Raw genomic sequence first — 18,035 nt, 5'->3', positions numbered from 1 at the left:
ACCGGTCCCAGTCGTAAATATTTATTCATGTATGTATTTAGTGTCTGTCTTCCCTTCTGGAATGTCAGCTCCAGGGCTCACCTCCGAGTCCCCAGTCCCTACCGCAGGGCCTGGCACCTAGTAGAGGATGCTCTCAGTAAATATTTATTCGGTACTCACTGCTCGCCGGAGCTGCCCTCTCTCCGTCTTATCCCCAAATATCCAAGAGGCACAGGGGAAGTGCTTGGCCTGCAGGACTGGAACTGGAACCAGACCCAGTTTTCTGACTCTTCACCTACTGCCCTGTCCCCTGACTCGGTGGCCTACTGGGCCAGTGCCTGGGGCACCTCTGTTTTGGGTGTGTTGTGTGCCCAGCTTGCGTTCCCCTCGAGGGCAGCGCCGGCCTTCCTGCACCTGCTGCCCGCCCATCCCCGGGCCACCCGGCCACAGAGCAGCCTGCTCGCGCCTTCCTCCCCCAGCCCGCCTGCAGGGTTGGTGCCGGAGAGAGGAGAAGGCTGTACATTGGGCCCACATCCTGCCCCCCGCCCCGGCGTTGTCCTAGAGGCCAGTTCTTTGGAAAACCTGCCCACCTTCACCCACTTTTTCCTCTGCGAACCATAGATCAAGAAGTACAATCTGCTCTATTAGGTCCCTGTACAGAGGCCACCTTACCCTGGGGTGTCACCAACCACGTGGAGTCAGGATCTAGGTGCAAATCTTGGCCTCGCCTGGTGGCTGTGTGACCTGAGCCAGACCCTCCCCTTCTTTGAGCCTCAGCTTCCTGATCTGTGAAAAGGAAGGCTCCGTGAGGCTTGGGGCGAAGTCAACGCTCCTGTAGGTTGAAGGCCGAGCCTGAGCCAGGCAGGGTGCTCTCAGCAGAATGGGGGTAGACATGAGCCTTCGTGGGGGGAGGGGAGGGCCTTGCCCACAGACGCTGAGCCCAGGAGATAACAGACCCTGTCCCCAGAGCTGCCGTGCTGAAAACAATTCCCCAAACAGAACTCACTTTCACTAGGACCACAGAATTGTCGCTCATTGTTTCGACTTTGTTCCTGGCAAAACAATGCCGGGCTTCCTGGATGACCTCACTGGGGCGAGCCATCGGACCTTGGAGGCTGGGCTGGTCAGCATCTCCAGCCGAGCCTGTCCTGCCCTTTGCTGCGACTGCCTTGGGTGAACTGAGACAATGGTCTGACCAAAGAGGACAAACTGGGTGTGTGGCCCACACGACGTTGTAGAAATTGGAAGTTGTATGTGCACATACGTCTCAGATTTCAACACCTCTCCAGAAATTGGAGGATCTGGCCTCAGTGGCCTCGATCCCAAAGGCAACCACAGTAGCTGGAGCTGAGGAGAGCTGCCCGTGGCATATTCTGCAGGCCCTTCCCCACTGGCCTCCATTCTTTGCCTGCCAGGTCCCTGGAGGCCTTTGAGCTTGTCATGCTTGAGTTAGCCTGAGTTAGGAATAGATAACCAAGACAGAAGGATACAGACCTTCTGATTGAAGGTCAATCAAATGATCAAATGATTCAATCAAATGATCAAATCTTTTAAAGGTGTACCTTTTCATGAAAAAGAATAAAAAACCCTTTTTTAAAATTAATTCCTGCTTTCTTTTCAAAGTCAGCTACCCTAGGAAGTGAAATAGTGCTCTTAATACACGTTTTTTTTTTTTTCCCTTTGGTGCTTAACCGTTAAATACTCTCTAGGGCCAGGATTGTATGTAAGCAGCGTGCCTGAGGCAGACATTACTAATTGATCCTGGCCCTCCTCCTTACTGAGCCTGTCCCCCACCTGCAGTCTGTGGGGACAGTGCTCGAAGGAGCCCCTCCAGGGCTATCAGAGAAGTTTGGGAGAGACTCTTCCTGTTTGCTAGAGGAAGCCTCGGGTCCATGGCTCCATCCGTCCTGCCCCAGTCAGTGCGTTCCATCGGCCTGCTCAGCCCACCCCTGTGGCCCTGGGCGCTGACTGCCGCACGGGTCCCCAGGCCCTGCCCTGTCTGTCTCCGTCACGTGGCCCCTCACTTCCCTGTTTGCCTTCACCTACTTCCCTAATTTTTCAGCATAGCCCAGTAGCTTGAAGCTGGCGTAAAGGCGCCAGACCTGATTTCACTTTGTGACATATCTAGAGCAAGTGATCCAAAACAGCCGCGTGGTTGAGAACATGGAATTGAGAGGCCGAAATAGCCCTGGGAGCCCTTCGAAGCTTCAGCGGCCTTTTGCTTGCTTTGTGACCCTGGGCAAGTAACTTCACCACTCTGGGCCTTGTCAGCAGAAGGCAGATGGTAATGGCCACCCATGGACAGGGTTAATTGAGAAAATGCTTGCAAAGCGCTTAGCACGGTGCTGAATAAGTGTGCGTGCAGCCAGTGCCCAACAAATGCAGCTTGCTTTCTCAGGATACGATGCCTGCCACATAATGTAGTAAATCCCAGTGTGATCAGATGTTTTCTTCAATAACAGCTAATATTTATTAATCACTTGTATGTACCAGGCACTGTGCTCAATATTTTACAGGCATCATCCTAGTTGATCCCTATAAGGCGAGTTTTATTTTTACCCCCATTTTTTTAACCAGTGAGGAAACTGAGGCACAGAGAGGGTTGTTGCTTGGACAGGTCACTCAGCTTAGTTGTGGCCTCTGTGAGCCCAGAACACTGGGTCTGGAGTGGAGACGGGGGACAAGGAAAGGAGAGAGGAGGAGGGACCCTGCTCTGGAAAGGGCAGACAAGGGGTCCAGCCGCTTGCTTGTTTCCATAGCAGGCCCAGCGGGCTGCAGGCTCCCTACCTGTGAAATGAATGGATCTGTCGTCCAGCTGTCCTCCTGCCCCAGTTTGGGGATTCTGGGAGTCGCTTGCCAAACCCCAGATGTCAGGCCCAGAGATTGATCCTATAGCCCAGCTGTGGGCTACGCCCTTTTGGGGTGGGGAAAGTATTCCAAAAAGGAAACAGAAGTACCTGCCCTCTTATTTAAAAACCCTGTAGGGACTCCTGAATGACAACAGGGGACTTGAGTCATTGTTCTTGACAGGAGAGAGCCACATGGGAAACTGTTTACTTGAGAAAGTTCAAGTTCTGCAGGGGAGGGCAAGGCAGAGAGCTCCCCAGCTTCTGGGCTTGGTTCCCCCAAAGCCTTGGGCTGAGGTGGCAGGTGTGGGGGAGGGGCCTCAGTAGCATCTCAATTTCAAGACCCAGATGGCTGGTGCGTGGGCCCCCGGGGTCCCCAGCACTGCCCTGCTGCTGGCTCTGTACCTCTGCAGTCCTTTCCCTCTGAACTCAGTGTCCCCGTCTGCAAACCCTGCAGAGGCTGCTCTCTAACCTTCTCTCCAGTGCTTTCAGCGTTGGGCAGACCAGCTGGGAATTCTGCCTCTAGTCTCCTTCCCACCTGTGTATCCTCAGCCAGGCCACTCTCTTCCCTGCTTGAGCCTCAACTCCCCCCATCCGTAAGACGGTCCTAAAAATCCCGTCTGCAGTGTCGAGGGTGTTTGAAGAGTGCATAGAAAATTGTGTATAGACAGCTCAGCACAGAATTAAAGTACTCAAAAATTTGGTAGTTTTACATTGGGAGGAAGCAAAGGAACATCTTGTCAACCCACGGCATCTCTGGCACTAGGTTGACTCTGTCTGAGTATGTGTCACAAGCCAACCCGGTGATCTGCACGTTGGTCTTCAGGCACCGGAACCAGGCCCTGGCTGTGATGTCCACCCCAGGAACAGAGTAGGAGTTTCAGCTGGACAAGAAGGGAGCCTTCGTCGTGGAACCTCTGTATTGGAGCCGATTCTAATCACTTGTAGCTGTAATAAGCAAATAGGAAGCTCTTAAAATGGGGAATAATGTATCACGGTTGCTAGAAAATAGCCCTGGGCCTGGCGCCAAGGAAAACAGCGCTCAGCGGCGGCCTGCAAGGCAGCGAGCGTCTGGGACACCTCGGAGGGGGCTCGTTCCCAAGTGCTAGCTGCACTGGGGGCGCGATGTTGCTGTGTGACAGGCGAGAGAGAGTTAGTGAGTCTCTTGGGGGTCTGCAGAGTTGGACGGGCTGGACTGGCCAAGGGACAGAGGCGGAGCTGGGGGTTCCAGAACGTCATGGTCGCTGTCACTCCCAGCTTCGTGACCTCAGCAGTGTCACTTGGCCTCTCTGGGTCTTGCTGATCTCACCCTGAGTAGGACTGAGGCCTTCCATACCTCATGGTCAGTGTGGACCCCAGAATAATTAGTGCAATAACAGAGTAGTACTGGCAGATACTAGTTCAGGAGCACTTGCCATGGGCACCCCCTCGTTCAGTCCTCGTAACATCCCTATGAGGCGGCCACAGTTATCCCTCTTTACACAGGAGAACACTGAGGGCCAGAGGGTGGAGTAACTTGCCTGAGGTCCCTCAGCCAGGAAGTGGCTCTCAGCTTCTAGGCCGGGTCTCACCCTTTGATTCCTGCAGGGGCCAGGCTGCCACCAGGGGGCCTAGAGCAGCCATGCGGGAAGCCCGAGCCTGAGGGGTGGGCTGAATGAACTAAAGCGGTAATGTGGGACCAGTGTCCCAAGGAGAAGGGGCCTGTGCTGAGACCCAGTAGCTGTGGTGAGGCGCGTGTGTTTTCTTCCGGGAGTGACGGAGGGTTGCGGTGGGAGGGCATTATGATCTGAGTCTGCTTCGTAAGTTGCCTTCAGCTGCTGTTTTGAGAACAGATTGTAGGGGTGGGGTGGGCAGAGTAGCAGCAGGGAGACCCAGGAGGAGGCTGCAGGGGATGCCCATGGAGGGCTGTCAAGCCTGGAGCCGGTAGTTGCCATGGTGATGGAGAAGTGGGTGGATGCCAGGAATGTACAGGAGGCGGAATCCACGGATCTTGCTGCTGGGGCTTCCTCGGACACCCCAGAGGAGCTTGGAAGGAGCCCCCCTGACAGGGAGTTGGGGTGTCTGCACCTGGGTCAGACCACATCCAGGCGTGAGTCTTGGGCGAGTCCATGGACATCCCTAGGCTATGTGTTCTCAACGGCCAGGTGAGCCTGTGATGGCAGCAGCCACAGGTGGGACAGGTGGCAGTGATGCAGGAACACATCTGCAGGTACACCTTGGCAGTGAGGAGTGAGGAGACCACTACAACACCAGGACATGACAGGCCTCACCCCCGATCCTGGTTCAGGTACAGGCGTCGGGAAGATGGGGTCCTGAGTGCGGAAAAGGGGGCCGGAGGTCTCATCTTATATGGAACCAGAACCTGGAGCCAAGGGTCTTAGGGAGCTTGTTGCTGCTCCCTGCCTCATGTTTCTAGAGGGTTCTCTGAGGGCCAGAGTGGCAAGTGGGCCTGGGGCCCAGAGGGCAGAGCCAGGACTCAGGGTAGCTTTCGCCAGTGCCCCCAGCCCATGTGAGCAGAAGCCGGACACCTCCCCCCTCCGTCTGGCTGACCTGGTGAAGTGCCTTCCGGCCCCGCGATCCAAGGAGGGCCCTGAAGGGCGGCACCGGCCCTTCTTGGAGGAGGCTCAGGGGTCATTCCCTGGAAAACATCCCCACTAGGAGGGAGTGGAGTCCCACATCCTCCAATTATGCTCCCATCCAGCCGGCCCACAATGGGCTGCTCAGATAACTATCGGGGGCTGCACGGATCAGCGCTGGAACAATGCTGGCCGCCCGGGCTATTTTTACAGCAGCCGTGCGCTCGGCAGAACCCCGCGTCGCCCCGAGGGAGCGGGCAAAGAAAGGCCTGCGGATGCCGTCGCCGGGAGACAGAGGAAGGCCCAGTGAGCCGCCCGGCGGCTCCAGGAAGCCTTTTCTTGGTCTGCTCACCGCCAGATAGCGAAACAATCGGGGTCCCCCACCCCCAGCCAGGAGAGGAAGGAGGCGTGGGGGAACGGGGGTTCTGTTGTGCTGCGTGCCTCTTCTCCTCAGAGCACGGCCCTGGAGGGCCCACTGCTGGGGCCAGGCCAGCGCGTCCCCTCGGCAGCCCTCGCCCTGCCCTGCCCCAGTGCCTCTGGGCCACACGCCGAGGACCTGCCAGTGTCATGGGGCTGGGAAGCGGCAGAGCTGGGGCTGGTACTTGGCCCCAGCTGCTTGCAGACACACTCTGGGAACCAGCTACCCAGCAGTCCTTGCCTGACGACCTACTGTGCGCCAGCTCGGGGCACCGAGCCGTGGACAAGGCAGGTCCCTGTGCCACGGAGCCTCTGTTCTAGTTGTGGAGGAGACCGCTAACAAGGAAGCAAGGAAGGGATTTTCAGCTAGTGCCACTGTGACGGGAGGACTCAGACGCCCCTGGACAGGTCCAGTGAGCCGGGGTGATGGCCGCCTCTGGTCCAGCTGGAGGTCACTGTAGGGATCGTGAACCCAACGTGGCCCACCTTCCAATTTTGTAAGAAAACCTAGAAATCTCGCCTTTTCTCTGGAATCTGGTATTTCAGTGTTGGCCACTGATTTGGATCACGAAAACAAGCAGGTTGTGTTCAGAGCTGCTTAGCTATGAGTCGGTCACCTCTGCCATCATCCTTTTCATTCTGCAGGTGGGGAAACTAAGGCTCATCTGTCCTCGTGGTCCTCTGCCACGTGGGGGTAGAAAGCACCCTCTCCCACTGCGCTGGGACTTGGGATGCTCTTGCCCTCAAGGTCGAGCTGCCAGGCCGGCGAGGACTCGGGGACCTGAAGAAGTACAGAGAGCAGGGGCGCTGCGCTGGCCAGTGGCCGACCTCCTCCAAAATGGGGTCCCAGCAGGGGTGGGCTGAGGGTGACTGTGAACGGCTCCTGGGGGCTTAGAGATTTGATATCCCCTGGGGCCTCCCCTCGCGAAACCCACAGGGTAGTCAGAGGGCCAGGGCCCTGGATGATACAGGGGTCAGAGCAGGCCAGAGCATGGAGAGAGAGGGCTGGACACGTGGGGATTAACCCGCATTCTTCCATAATCCTGACCAGTGCAAATCCCTTATTTCTTATGCCGCAGAGATGTGACTGGTTAATAAGTTGCAAATCTATTTTATAAGCATCCATTTTCTGTATGTGATGGAAACTCTGTTTTCAAATATCGTTTCCATTCCAGCCTGAAACCCCATTCCTCACTTGTCTGTGTTTATCCATTCTTTAAACAGTGAGGAACGAGCACCTCCTGTGGGCCAGGTCCTGTGCTGAGCTGTGAGTGAAATGGGAGGCGTCGCTCTCTGTGCAAATCTGAAATTTGGAGATCATTTCTAGAAAATGCAGGCAGGCTGTTATTCGGAAGCTGCCCTAGACCTGCCTGGAGGGTGCTGTATTCTGCAGAGATGCTGCCAGGGCTGGGTGGCTTCATGCTTATCTCCCTGCAGGTGGAGGGTGCGGTGTGACATTCGGGGATGCCGGGCGTGGGCCCCGCTACTTCTGTTGGGAATGGCACCTGTCAGTCCCCGGATCACTAGGTCCCCCAATCACCTAGGAGGTCAGAGGAGTGGACAGACGAGGCGGCAGCAGGCCAGAGCCGGCCAGCCGGGTTGTGTTAAGACAAACAGGGTGTCCCTTACCGACGCACGTTGCACTCTGTTCTGTCCCCCACAGAAAGCGAGGAGAACATGGCCACCAAGGAGAAGCTGCAGTGTCTCAAAGACTTCCACAAGGATATCCTGAAGCCATCCCCAGGGAAGAGCCCAGGCACACGGCCTGAGGATGAGGCTGAGGGGAAGCCCCCGCAGAGGGAGAAGTGGGCCAGCAAGATTGACTTTGTGCTGTCCGTGGCTGGCGGCTTCGTCGGCTTGGGCAACGTCTGGCGCTTCCCGTACCTCTGCTACAAAAATGGTGGAGGTGAGCCTGGGCTGGGCAGAGAGTGGCATTGGAGGAGAAGGGTTGAGCCAGAGCGTGGGTGGCCTCCCCATGCCTGGCTTTCCAGGCTCCCACCTTCACCTCCCCCGGGTCAGCCTGCTTAGCCCCCAGCCCACTCCTCAGAAGCAGGAGATGAGCATGACTAGGAATCAGGTGGTGTTCTGTCAGGGTCTTACTGTGTTACCTTGAGCAGATCCCTCACCCTCTCTGATCCTCCAGTTTACCATCTCTGAAGAGTGCCATGAGGCCAGGCCGGAGTCTCCCAAGCCTCAGATATTCACACGCCCCCTTTGTAAATTCCCTCACAGCTCTGCACCTCCCCACTCTTCCTTCCTTACTTTATAACTTTTTAAACCTTTGCTTTTCTAACTTAAACCAAATGTAGTTCAAAAGCAAGCTTGGTTTCCCACCTTAAATGTAAAAAGCCAGTATCATTTGCCGTAATGGAAAGGTGGTATCCAGGAAGAAAAAATACAGTGAAGATTTTTAAAATTTGTGATTTTCACTTTTTTCCAGTTTTATTGAGATAGAATTGACATAAAACCCTGTTTTAATTTAAGGGATACAATATGATTTATGTCTATATTGAGAAATGATCACCACAGTAAGTCTAGTTAACATCCATCACCTCACATAGTTACAGATTTTTTTTTTCTTGTGATGAGAACTGTTAAGATTTTGCTGTCTTAGCAGCTTCCATTTTTTGTTTTGTTTTTTTCTGGCCACGCCGTGCGGCATGCGGAATCTTAGTTCCCTGACCAGGGATCAAACCCGTGCCCCCTGCGTTGGGAGTATGGAGTCTCAACCACTGGACCGCCAGGAAGTCCCTTAGCAACTTTCAAGTGCGTAGTCCAGTATGTTGTTACTGGAATCACGATGCTATACATGACACGCCCAGGACCAATTTATCTTATAACTGGAAGTTTGTCCCTTTAGACCCCTTCACTTAGGTGAAGGTGTTTTTTAAGTGTACATTCTCTGTTTGGTCAGCTGGTTAGTTGGTTGGTCTGAGTTTTTTGGGTTTTGTTTTTTTACCTGTTGAAGGCTCTGAGCTAGAATCCTCTCCTGTTGGAGAAGTTCAAGTTGGTCAGACACGATGGAGACTTTCTTGCTGACACAGTAAGAACTGGTAGTAAGAACTCACTCCCAGCTCCTCGTGGCGGCCCATGGCCAAGGGCTGGCGCTCCGGCAGAGCCGGGCATGCGCGAGCTGCTCCCGTCAGGAGAACCACCTTTCGGGAAATTCTGCCTTCGAGCCTGATTACTTAACCTTTTGTAGGTCTCAGGTGCCTCTGGGACTCTGATGAGTACCCTACACGCTCCCCAGAACAAAGTACATACACATAGACCCAAGTTGCCCACAGTTTCAAAGGGTTTATGGACCCGCTGAAGCCATTAGTGGACACCAGGTAGGAACCCTTGCCCAATTCTTTGCCCCTCCCTCGTCCCCTGGCTCCCACCCCCGGCTGGAGAGGCCCACCTCTCGCTTCCCATCACCCTTCCTAACAAGTTCTTCTCAGCTTCCTGCCCTGGGGGCCGGGGAAGGCTAGCTGAAGGCGTCAACGAGGCCCGTTTGACACGGGTGTTAAGGGCTGAGCATTCCTTCTTCGGGTGGACGGATGTGGGGAAGGCAGGCAGGTGGGCAGGCACCGCAGCTTAAACAAAGGCTCAGGGACTTCAAGCACCTGGTAGATTTGCAGAAGGCAAGAGGGCACCCGGGAAGGGTGATACCGGCTGGACAGGTGGGCAGGACCCGGAGAGGTTTCAGCCAGGTCCAGGAGTTTGGCCTTTACCCTCATGTCCCTCACCCATGCCCTCTGATTCCATTGGCCGGGAGGGCTTGGGAAGGAGACCTACAGCCTCGGCCCCGTGACAGCCGCCGCCTGAGCCTCACCCCACTCTTCTCTCTCTGCAGGTGCATTTCTCATACCATATTTCATTTTCCTGTTTGGGGGCGGCCTGCCTGTGTTTTTCCTGGAGGTAATCATAGGCCAGTACACCTCTGAAGGGGGCATCACCTGCTGGGAAAAGATCTGCCCCTTGTTTGCCGGTGAGTGTGGGACATAGGTCACCTGGGGCCTGGTGTTCATCGGTTCAGCAAATTTTTATTGAACACCTACTGTTTGCCAGGTACAATGGAGCCTCATGCAGGCCGCGTGGCACCGTGCCTGACGCAGGTCACGCCAGCACCTTGTACACGTGATGCTGCTGCTCGTTCCACACTGCTGTTCCCGCCTCTCTGGGTTGTTAAAGGATAAGGGAGCCAGTAGCTTCTAAGCAGCAGAGGGTAGAAGAGAAGCCTTTCAGGAACCGTTCTGTCTGGCTTCAAGTCCCAATTCCTCGTTTTGCTAATTCTCGTGACTTTGGGAAAGTCACTTAATCTCTTTGTGCCTCAGTTTCCACAACTGTAACATGGAAATAATATGCTTACTTCAAGGATTGCTATGAAGACAAAACGACATAGCCATGTAAAAGTGCTTTGTACACATAGTAAGCCCCAAACCAGTGGTAGCTTTATTATTATTATAACATTTAGTCCTGTGCCTAGTTCCTAGTATGCCCTCATAAGATAATACTGTCATGATTATAATTGGCAGGGGTGGGAGAATGTGTGAGTCTGTTCACTCAGTCATCCGTGTAAATCTACCCATCCATCTATCCATTAAACCTTTCTTTCATTAAACTAGTCAATAGTTAGGCAATCCATCTATCCATCCAACCATCCTCCATCTACCCATCCACTCGTTCATCCGTCCGTTCACCTACCTAACCTTCCCTTCAACCACCATCCATACATCCATCCAACCAAGTGAATATCCATCATTCCAACATCCATCCATTCATCTATGCATCCATCTAACCGTCCATCCGTCCATCCATCCATCTATCCATCCATCTATCCCTCTTTCATACATCCTTCGATTCATCCAACTATCTGATTTATCTAAGCACCCATTCCTTTACCTATCCATCCATCCAGTCATCCATTCATCCTACAGATATTTGCTGGTCCCTGTTGAAGGGCCCCTTCTGGCCCCAGGCCTGCAGGTTCCAGGGTTTTCTGGTTGAGGGTGTGGCTGTGGTGGGTCTGGCCTCCCTCTGATGCTCGTCTCGCTTATCACACTTGCAGGCATCGGCTATGCCTCCATTGTGATTGTGTCCCTCCTGAACATATACTACATCATCATCCTGGCCTGGGCCATGTACTACCTGTTCCAGTCCTTCCAGTCGGAGCTCCCCTGGGCAAACTGCAACCACAGCTGGAACACGCCCCAGTGCTTGGAAGACACCTTGCGCAGGAACAAGAGCCTGTGGATCTCCCTCAGCACCACCAACTTCACCTCCCCCGTCACCGAGTTCTGGGAGTAAGGCTGGCCTCGCGGAGGACGGAGGGGGCAGGGGAGGAGGCAGTGGACAGCCCACTCCCTCGTCTTCTCCCCAGGGATGTGGGAGCCACTCTCTTGGGGCGGGGTGGGCGGAAGGAGGGGTACAGATCTGGAGATAAATCCATGCCTTTGGTCTCAGACAGGCCTGGACTCGAACCTCAGTTCTGCCATTTTACTGGCTGTTTGACCTCCAGCAAGTCACTGCCCCTTTCTGAGCCTCAGTTTCTTTAACTGTCAAATGAGGGGAATGAATCGTTCCTACACCCATGGGATCTCTGTGAGGATTGTTTCCCAAAGGCAGGTATATGTTCTTATGTTGTCTGAAAATGATATAGTTTTCTTAATGTATTTTAGAAAAAATATAGTTAGCACATCAAACCTGTTTTTGCACAGAGAAAAATGCATATATGAAGCTGAAGTAGTTACTCAAGTCAAGAGGTGAGTAGCTAGCGTGAAAAATATGTTCAGTTAGCATTTGCCGGGTAACACCCATCCCCACATTCAAGCAGCCATTTATTTTACTTGGCTCACGGCTCTGCTGTTTGGCAGTTTGGGCTGAGCTTGGCTGGGCAGTTCTGGTCTTTGCTGGGTTTCCTCGCTAGTAGGTCAGCTGTAGGGCACCAGGGTAGCTCTTCTGGAAGTTGGCTGGCTATTGGCTGGGGTGCCACAGGCAACTGGTCCCTATGGTCTCATTACCCTGCAGGCTAGCCTGGGCTTGTTCCTAGGTGGCTCAGCATTCCAAAAACAACAGATGGGGAAGTCCCAGTGCAGGAGCACTTTTCAAGCCTCTGTTTGCACCATTTTTGTTAATGTCTCCTTGGCCAAAAACAACCACAAGACTCAGACTCAAGAGGTGGGGCAATAGGCTCTGTCTCTTTATGAGAGGAATGGAGAATTATGGGCACTTTTGCAGTTTTCCACAATAGAGTCAGTAACTGCTGAAGTATACGCATAGACCAAACATCAGAAAGGCAGGACGTGGAGGCCTGAAGTTTGGGTAGCTCTTAGCTGACATACCGGGAAGTCCTTCTAACACAGTGCTTGGAGATGAATCAAAAATGTATTAGTGCATTGCTTTTCCTGCCCTCCATGAGCTATTAAATTGACTGCTCAGTAGTCCCTTCGATCCTGGAAATAACAGGTGAGGCCTTGCGTGGGGTTGAGAGCCAGGGGCAGGGGACGGTGTTAAGGAAGGGGGCGGCCCCTCATGATCGCAAGATGAGACTCCCTCTCTTTTGTGTGTGGATTTGCTGCTTCAAGGTGTCTCTCCCCCTCTTAGAACCTGGCCCAGGAGCAGGCCCACAGAAGAGGGAGTTCACTGCTGGCTGGTCCCAGCCAAGCGTTAGGACCAGGGCTGGGGAATCTTAGGCCAGAAAGGTCCAGTCGGCCTCACCCAGGTGGTCCACGTCCGTCTCCTGACACGCGGGCCTTCAGTATGTGCTCACGAGTACCCGGGCTCCTGGAACTGGGGCTCTTTTCCATGGACATATTTCCCTCTTGCAGACAAAAACCATTACAGACACATCCCCCCCCTTGCTCCCCACCCTCTGGACAGCTGAGTTTATAGACAAAGAAATGCAGGTACTTCATTCTTCTCACTTGAATGGGGCCCGAGACCACAGCCCTGTCCGTTCTTTGCCGTGCCTGGCACAGCCTGACCACCTAGGGCCCTGGCACTCGCCCGGCTACTCAGGTGCCCACCGGGGCCTCGTTGCCTCAGGCATGGTTTGGCTACCTGGGTTGAAACCCTTGTTCTGCCATTTCTAACTCAGGCAGGTGCCTTTTCCTCTCTGGGCCTCAGGGTCCTCAGCTATACTTGGGGAGATCATAACCCTGCCCTCCTAGGGTTGTAGGGCCGCCCTAATGGAACAAGTTCATGTATGGCCAGCCCTGAGAGCCTGCTTGATAAATGTGGGCCATTACTCCTAATTTAGTGTCCTCATTGTGGATAAAACTGCCCCCTGGGGACATTTGAAACTCAACTTCAGAGGGACTAAGAATGGCCCATTCTCAGGTGCCCGTATGGTCCCGCTATTACAAAGGGGCTGTGCCCTGTATCTCAGGCCCGAGGGCTCTTGGGAAGGAGCTCACGTGAGCCGGGAGGTCCATACCTGTGCCTCCTCTCCTGCCTGTCCCCCAGCCTGGGCCCTCCTGGGGGGTTCTAGGCCTCCTGCCTTCCAGAACCCCCGTTCTGAGTGCCCGAGCTCCCTTTCCTGAGCCAGAAGACATGGACAGGATTTATCTTTGGAAACATCCTGGTCCTGCAGTCACCTTCCCAATCCTCACATGGTCCACATAGACTCGCCCAGTCCAGAGAATGTCGGCCGCCCGCCTGGCCGCCCCTCCCGCTCTAGCCTTCGCACCCTCCCCTGGGCCCCGGCAGGGTTCTGTGAGCCCACCTGAACATTCACGCATAACCTTCCCTCTTTAGAAGCCTAGGGAGGACTGGGGTCCACAGAGGAGAGGAGAGGACCTTCCTGCCACCCGTGAGAGTGGAGAGGCTGAGGCCACCTGCCTTCAAGGGCCTTCCCTTCTCTTGGGCATGAAAGAGGGGGAGGGAACGAGAACTCGTGTGGAATAACTGACTCCCGTGAGCATCGTCCCAGGGACTTGCCCCTGTCATTTCGTCCCATCTTTGCAGAGGCCCTTTAAGTAGGGAACATATCTAAGAATCATCCCAAACTCCTTTCTGCCTCAAACCCCACATCCAATTCGCCGGTCCTCTTGGCTCTCCGTTTAAAGCATATCCAGAGCCTAGCCCCCCTCCCCACTTGCACTGCCGCCCTTCCCCCACAGGACCCCCTCATCCCTCTCCCGGACCCAGCATGGCCTCTTATTGCTCTCTCCACCTTACCTTTGCATCTCTGCAGTCAGCTGTGAATCCAAACACGTCATTTCTCGGCTTAGAACCCTCTCGTGGCTTTTTCCATGATCATCATCTTGCCCAGCCAGGGAGGATTAAGTGAGTGTTTCAGCACTGAGTAAGTGCTCACTGAGTGCTGATTCTTATTCATTCCATGTTTGCATCCACCTGGCTGTGTAGCTTGGAGCAACAAGTCACTACCCTTCTGGCCTCATTTCCCAATCTGCAAACGGAGGGGCCATGTGCGCTGGGCTTTGGGGGATGAGTAGGAGGTCACTAGGCTGGAAAAGAGAGAGGGAAAGACATCCTGGACAGAAGGAACAGCCATGCTGAGGCTCAGCGTTCGTAAAACACATGAGTAGCAGTGAGTCATTGGTTTGGCCGGAGGATAGGACACATGGGGCCAGGGAGAAGGATGGAGGCCTTGGATGTTAGGCAGATAAATTTGGGCTTTGTTCTCTACGAGGGGGAGCCACGGAAGCTAAGGAGGAGGGAAGGGGAGTCATGGGATTGAATTTGTGTTTTCTAGACTTACTCAAGGAACACACTGGTGAGAGAGAGGCTGGGACATATATTAAGTGCCTACTGTATACAGAGCCTCAGAGGGCTCAGCCCTCAGTATGTGGGTTCCCTTTAAGGTGACACTTAGCTTATATGATTTCCCCTGAAAATAGCCACCAGCCCAGCAGTGACTAACTGTGGGATCTCCACTGAGGGAGAATTGCTGGGAATTGACTGAGGTGTCGCTGGCCGGTACCCACTGGGCTGCTGAGCAGTAAGCATCCTCTCCAGGCTGGTCTCCGGGCCCCTCGAGCCAAAGCCCAGCCCCGGCCATCACTGGCTTCACCTCTCTCATCTGCACCAGACACGCGGGCCCCTGAGCTGGCCCTTCTTTCGGCAAAAGAGGCCTGACAGTGCTCGGGAGCTACCTGGGGTTCCAGATAACAAGACACCACAGAGCTAAGCCTTCCTCCTGGCTCTGGACAGGAAAGGCCCTGGTCGACCATCCCTACCAGCCCCTCTGCCCGCTCTGGTTTTACAAGAGGAGCTGCTGGAGAGCCACGGGCCATGCTCCTGTCTCCCAGAGCAGGGACAGTGACTCTGGCCCGGGGTCCCTGCTGCTTGGCCTCCGTGCAGTCACCACCTCTCCAGAGCTCAGAGGTAGCGTGGTCCTAACACCTCACAGCCTGGCTCAGTGTTAAAGAGCTAGAACAAGCGGTATGCTGACGATGGAGCCTCTGGGCGTGGCTTATTAGGTGGAACGCTGAGGACCAGAATGGTTAAGTGACTTACCCAAGGTTACACAGGCAGCTACACATAGCAGAGAGCTCAGCCCTGGTCTCCAGTACTGGACGCCACCTCCAGGGTCTGTGTCCCCACCGGCCGTAAGTCCAGGGCAAGTCCACGGTCACAGGTAACATTGTGCCATGTGTGTGTGACCCCACTGTCAGGTTGCGCGTGGGGTCTTCTCTTGGCCTGGGTCCCCACGCCTACCCCGTCTGCAGCACTAAAGCACTATCAGCGGGAGCTGGTGAGATGCCCTTCTCCCTTGAAAGCCACCTGGGCCCCTGAGACAGTCATTTCACACTGGCTTTATAATTTAACTCTGAATCGCTCTGTGAGGGGGAAGCAGAGCTTCTGCCCCCAGTCAGCCTCATCCTTGCTCGCCCCTGCTCTGAGGTCACCTCAGTCCCGAGGGTCCTGCTTCGCCCCCAGCCCTGGAAGACGGGTGGGGCCAGATCTGGCTAAATGCCCTCCATCATCCTGGAGCCATGCCTTCCTCCCCGGTTCCTCCAGAGCCCCCTGGGAGCTCAGCACATATCATTAGACTTTATTAGAATCAAAGAAATGAGTCATATTTGCAAACAAGCCCTGCTCAGCCAATCTTCCCCTGCAGCTATCGGAAGGGAGAGACGGCGGAGAGAGCCCTGTGCGGCCCCATGCTTGGGGCGGATGGGCTCTTTTATAATTGTTGCCTCCGCCAGTCTCCAGGGAAGAGCCATCGCCAATAAATGGCTGGCCGGCAGTCAAAAGGAAACGATTTGGCCCACTCGGAGGACGTATTTACATCTCTGAGTGCCGGCTGGACGGCAGCGGGGCGGCCGACTCAAAACAGACGTCCAGGCGATTCTTTTTTGGATCCCACCCTGGAATGAATCATTACTATTCTTGGACAAGAATGCAGCTCACCTCTAGGTCTCCTCCTCTCTGTATGAGAGATGCAGGGAAGCCTGGGATGCTGGGGCCCCTGTCGAAGGGAAGCATGGTACCCAGTGCATGGGTGGCTGCTCCCCAGGGTGGGATCAGAAAAAGGAACCAGGCCTAGGGTTGATTTTTTTTTTTTTTTAATCTGGGTAATTTCAGATGAATTACTGCACCTCTCTGAGCCTCAGTTTCCCCATCAACCAAATGGGTATAATTAATTTACTCAACTAATGTCTATTGAGCATTCACTGTGTGCCAGGCACTGTTCTGAATCCAGCAGTGGTCAAGAGAGACACAGGTCCTGCCTCCATGGAGATGACATTCTAGTAGGACAGACAGACATTAAACAGATGATACCAGTAAAATTGTAATATACAAGCGATGATAAGTGATGTAAAATAAAGCCAGGGCTGGGGAAGGAGAGTGACCAGGGATGCTTTTTACAGTGGGTGGCCAGGAAAGGCTGCCCTGGTGAAGTGGCATTTGAACAGAGACCTGAAGGTGGTGGGGTGGCATGTCATGTAATGAGTGGCCAAGGGAACAGCCAGTTCAAAGGTCCTGAGGCAGGAGCGTGCTGGACCTGTTCAGGAAACATTCCAGAAGCCAGTGTGGCTAAAGGAGGAGGGGAAGGGGCCACGAGGATGAGCATTGAAATGGGACCGCTACACACGGAGCTTGTCCTGGACAGGTCCCATTTATGCCTATGGTCCCAGCCTCTTATTAATAGGCACCACCCTCGCTCTTTAAGATGTCTGGGTCTGAATGATAGAGTATTTGGTCACCTTATTCAGGGAGGCAAAAAGGAATGGGGCAGGTAGGTGGGAGCCATGGGGGTTGTGGAGCAGAAGTGGGGTGTCACCTGACTTGGGTATTGCCAGATTCTGTCTTAATCAGAACAGACTGGGGGTGAGAGTGGGGGCAGGAAGACCAGTGAGGAGGCTGCTGAAACAGCCCTGGGGAGCAATGGGGCCTGGACAGGGGTGGTGGCAATGTTGGGGCGATGTGGCCAGATTTGGGGTAACTTGTGCAGCCTCCAGGCGAGGTTAGGAGGCATTGGTGAGGGGCAGTGCACCATGGCAGTCCCTCTGGGGCACAGTACTCTACAGAGTACTGAGCACTCCCATGCACCAGAGGGAGAAGGGTCAACAGATCCTGGTCTGTGCCTCGTGGCTGAGCCTGTGCGGGCCCGACAGGGAAGGGTCCTTCAAACTGGGTCCCTTCAAGAAAGGGTTCAGATGGACTCACACAGTCTCCGGCCTCCTCGGCTATCCCTGAGATGACTTTGGAAAGGATGTCGGTTACTTTGGCCCCGAGCCTACAGCGGGCTCTGTTACGACAACTGCTGTTTGATGAGACAAGTTCACTCCATTCCTAGAATGTCTGCATGGCCCCATGCAAGCATTTTTAAGAATTTAAAGTAATTTTTATAAAGGTGATATGAGCACGTTGAAAACATTCAAATAGTTTAAAAAACATATTCACTGCCAAGTGAGTCCCCGCACCACCCCCGCCCCTGCATCCCCCGGGGCAGCGACTGCACCATTGTCTTGTGTGTCCGCCAGAGTCTGCGAATCTGAGCACGTGTGCCCGCCTTCCGCACAGTGAGGCAGCCTCAGCACTGTTCTCTGTTCACTTATCTCGCCCCTGGGACGTCACCCCTTATCAGCACACAGGGAGAGTCCCGAGGTCTTAAGGGCTGCGCAACATTTCGCCAGGAGCCTGCTCAGTGCCTGCTGGGCCCCGACCCATGGCCATCTGGATGGTTTCCAGTCATTTGCTCCCTCCGACAGAGTGGAGATGAATCGCTGGGGGTGGACCCTGTCGTTGGCCACACCTGCAG

General features: G+C 54.4%; 1 protein-coding gene across 2 annotated transcripts in view; it reads left to right on the top strand.

The window, feature by feature from the left end:
- Window positions 1–18,035, top strand: part of SLC6A6 (solute carrier family 6 member 6) — a 79,951-nt gene that overhangs the window by 31,237 nt on the left and 30,679 nt on the right. For both annotated transcript variants that reach the window (XM_067755594.1, XM_067755593.1), the window contains 3 exons: window positions 7,482–7,724; window positions 9,657–9,791; window positions 10,872–11,106. In XM_067755594.1, coding sequence (XP_067611695.1) covers window positions 7,496–7,724; window positions 9,657–9,791; window positions 10,872–11,106 — 599 coding nt within the window. In that variant the 5' untranslated portion in view covers window positions 7,482–7,495. The remainder of the gene's footprint in view (window positions 1–7,481; window positions 7,725–9,656; window positions 9,792–10,871; window positions 11,107–18,035) is intronic.

The sequence above is a fragment of the Pseudorca crassidens genome, chromosome 10 (genome assembly GCF_039906515.1).
Source record: "Pseudorca crassidens isolate mPseCra1 chromosome 10, mPseCra1.hap1, whole genome shotgun sequence".
Classification (NCBI taxonomy): domain Eukaryota; kingdom Metazoa; phylum Chordata; class Mammalia; order Artiodactyla; family Delphinidae; genus Pseudorca; species Pseudorca crassidens.
Note: the sequence above shows the minus strand (reverse complement) of the source record. Positions and strands in the feature narration are given on the sequence as shown.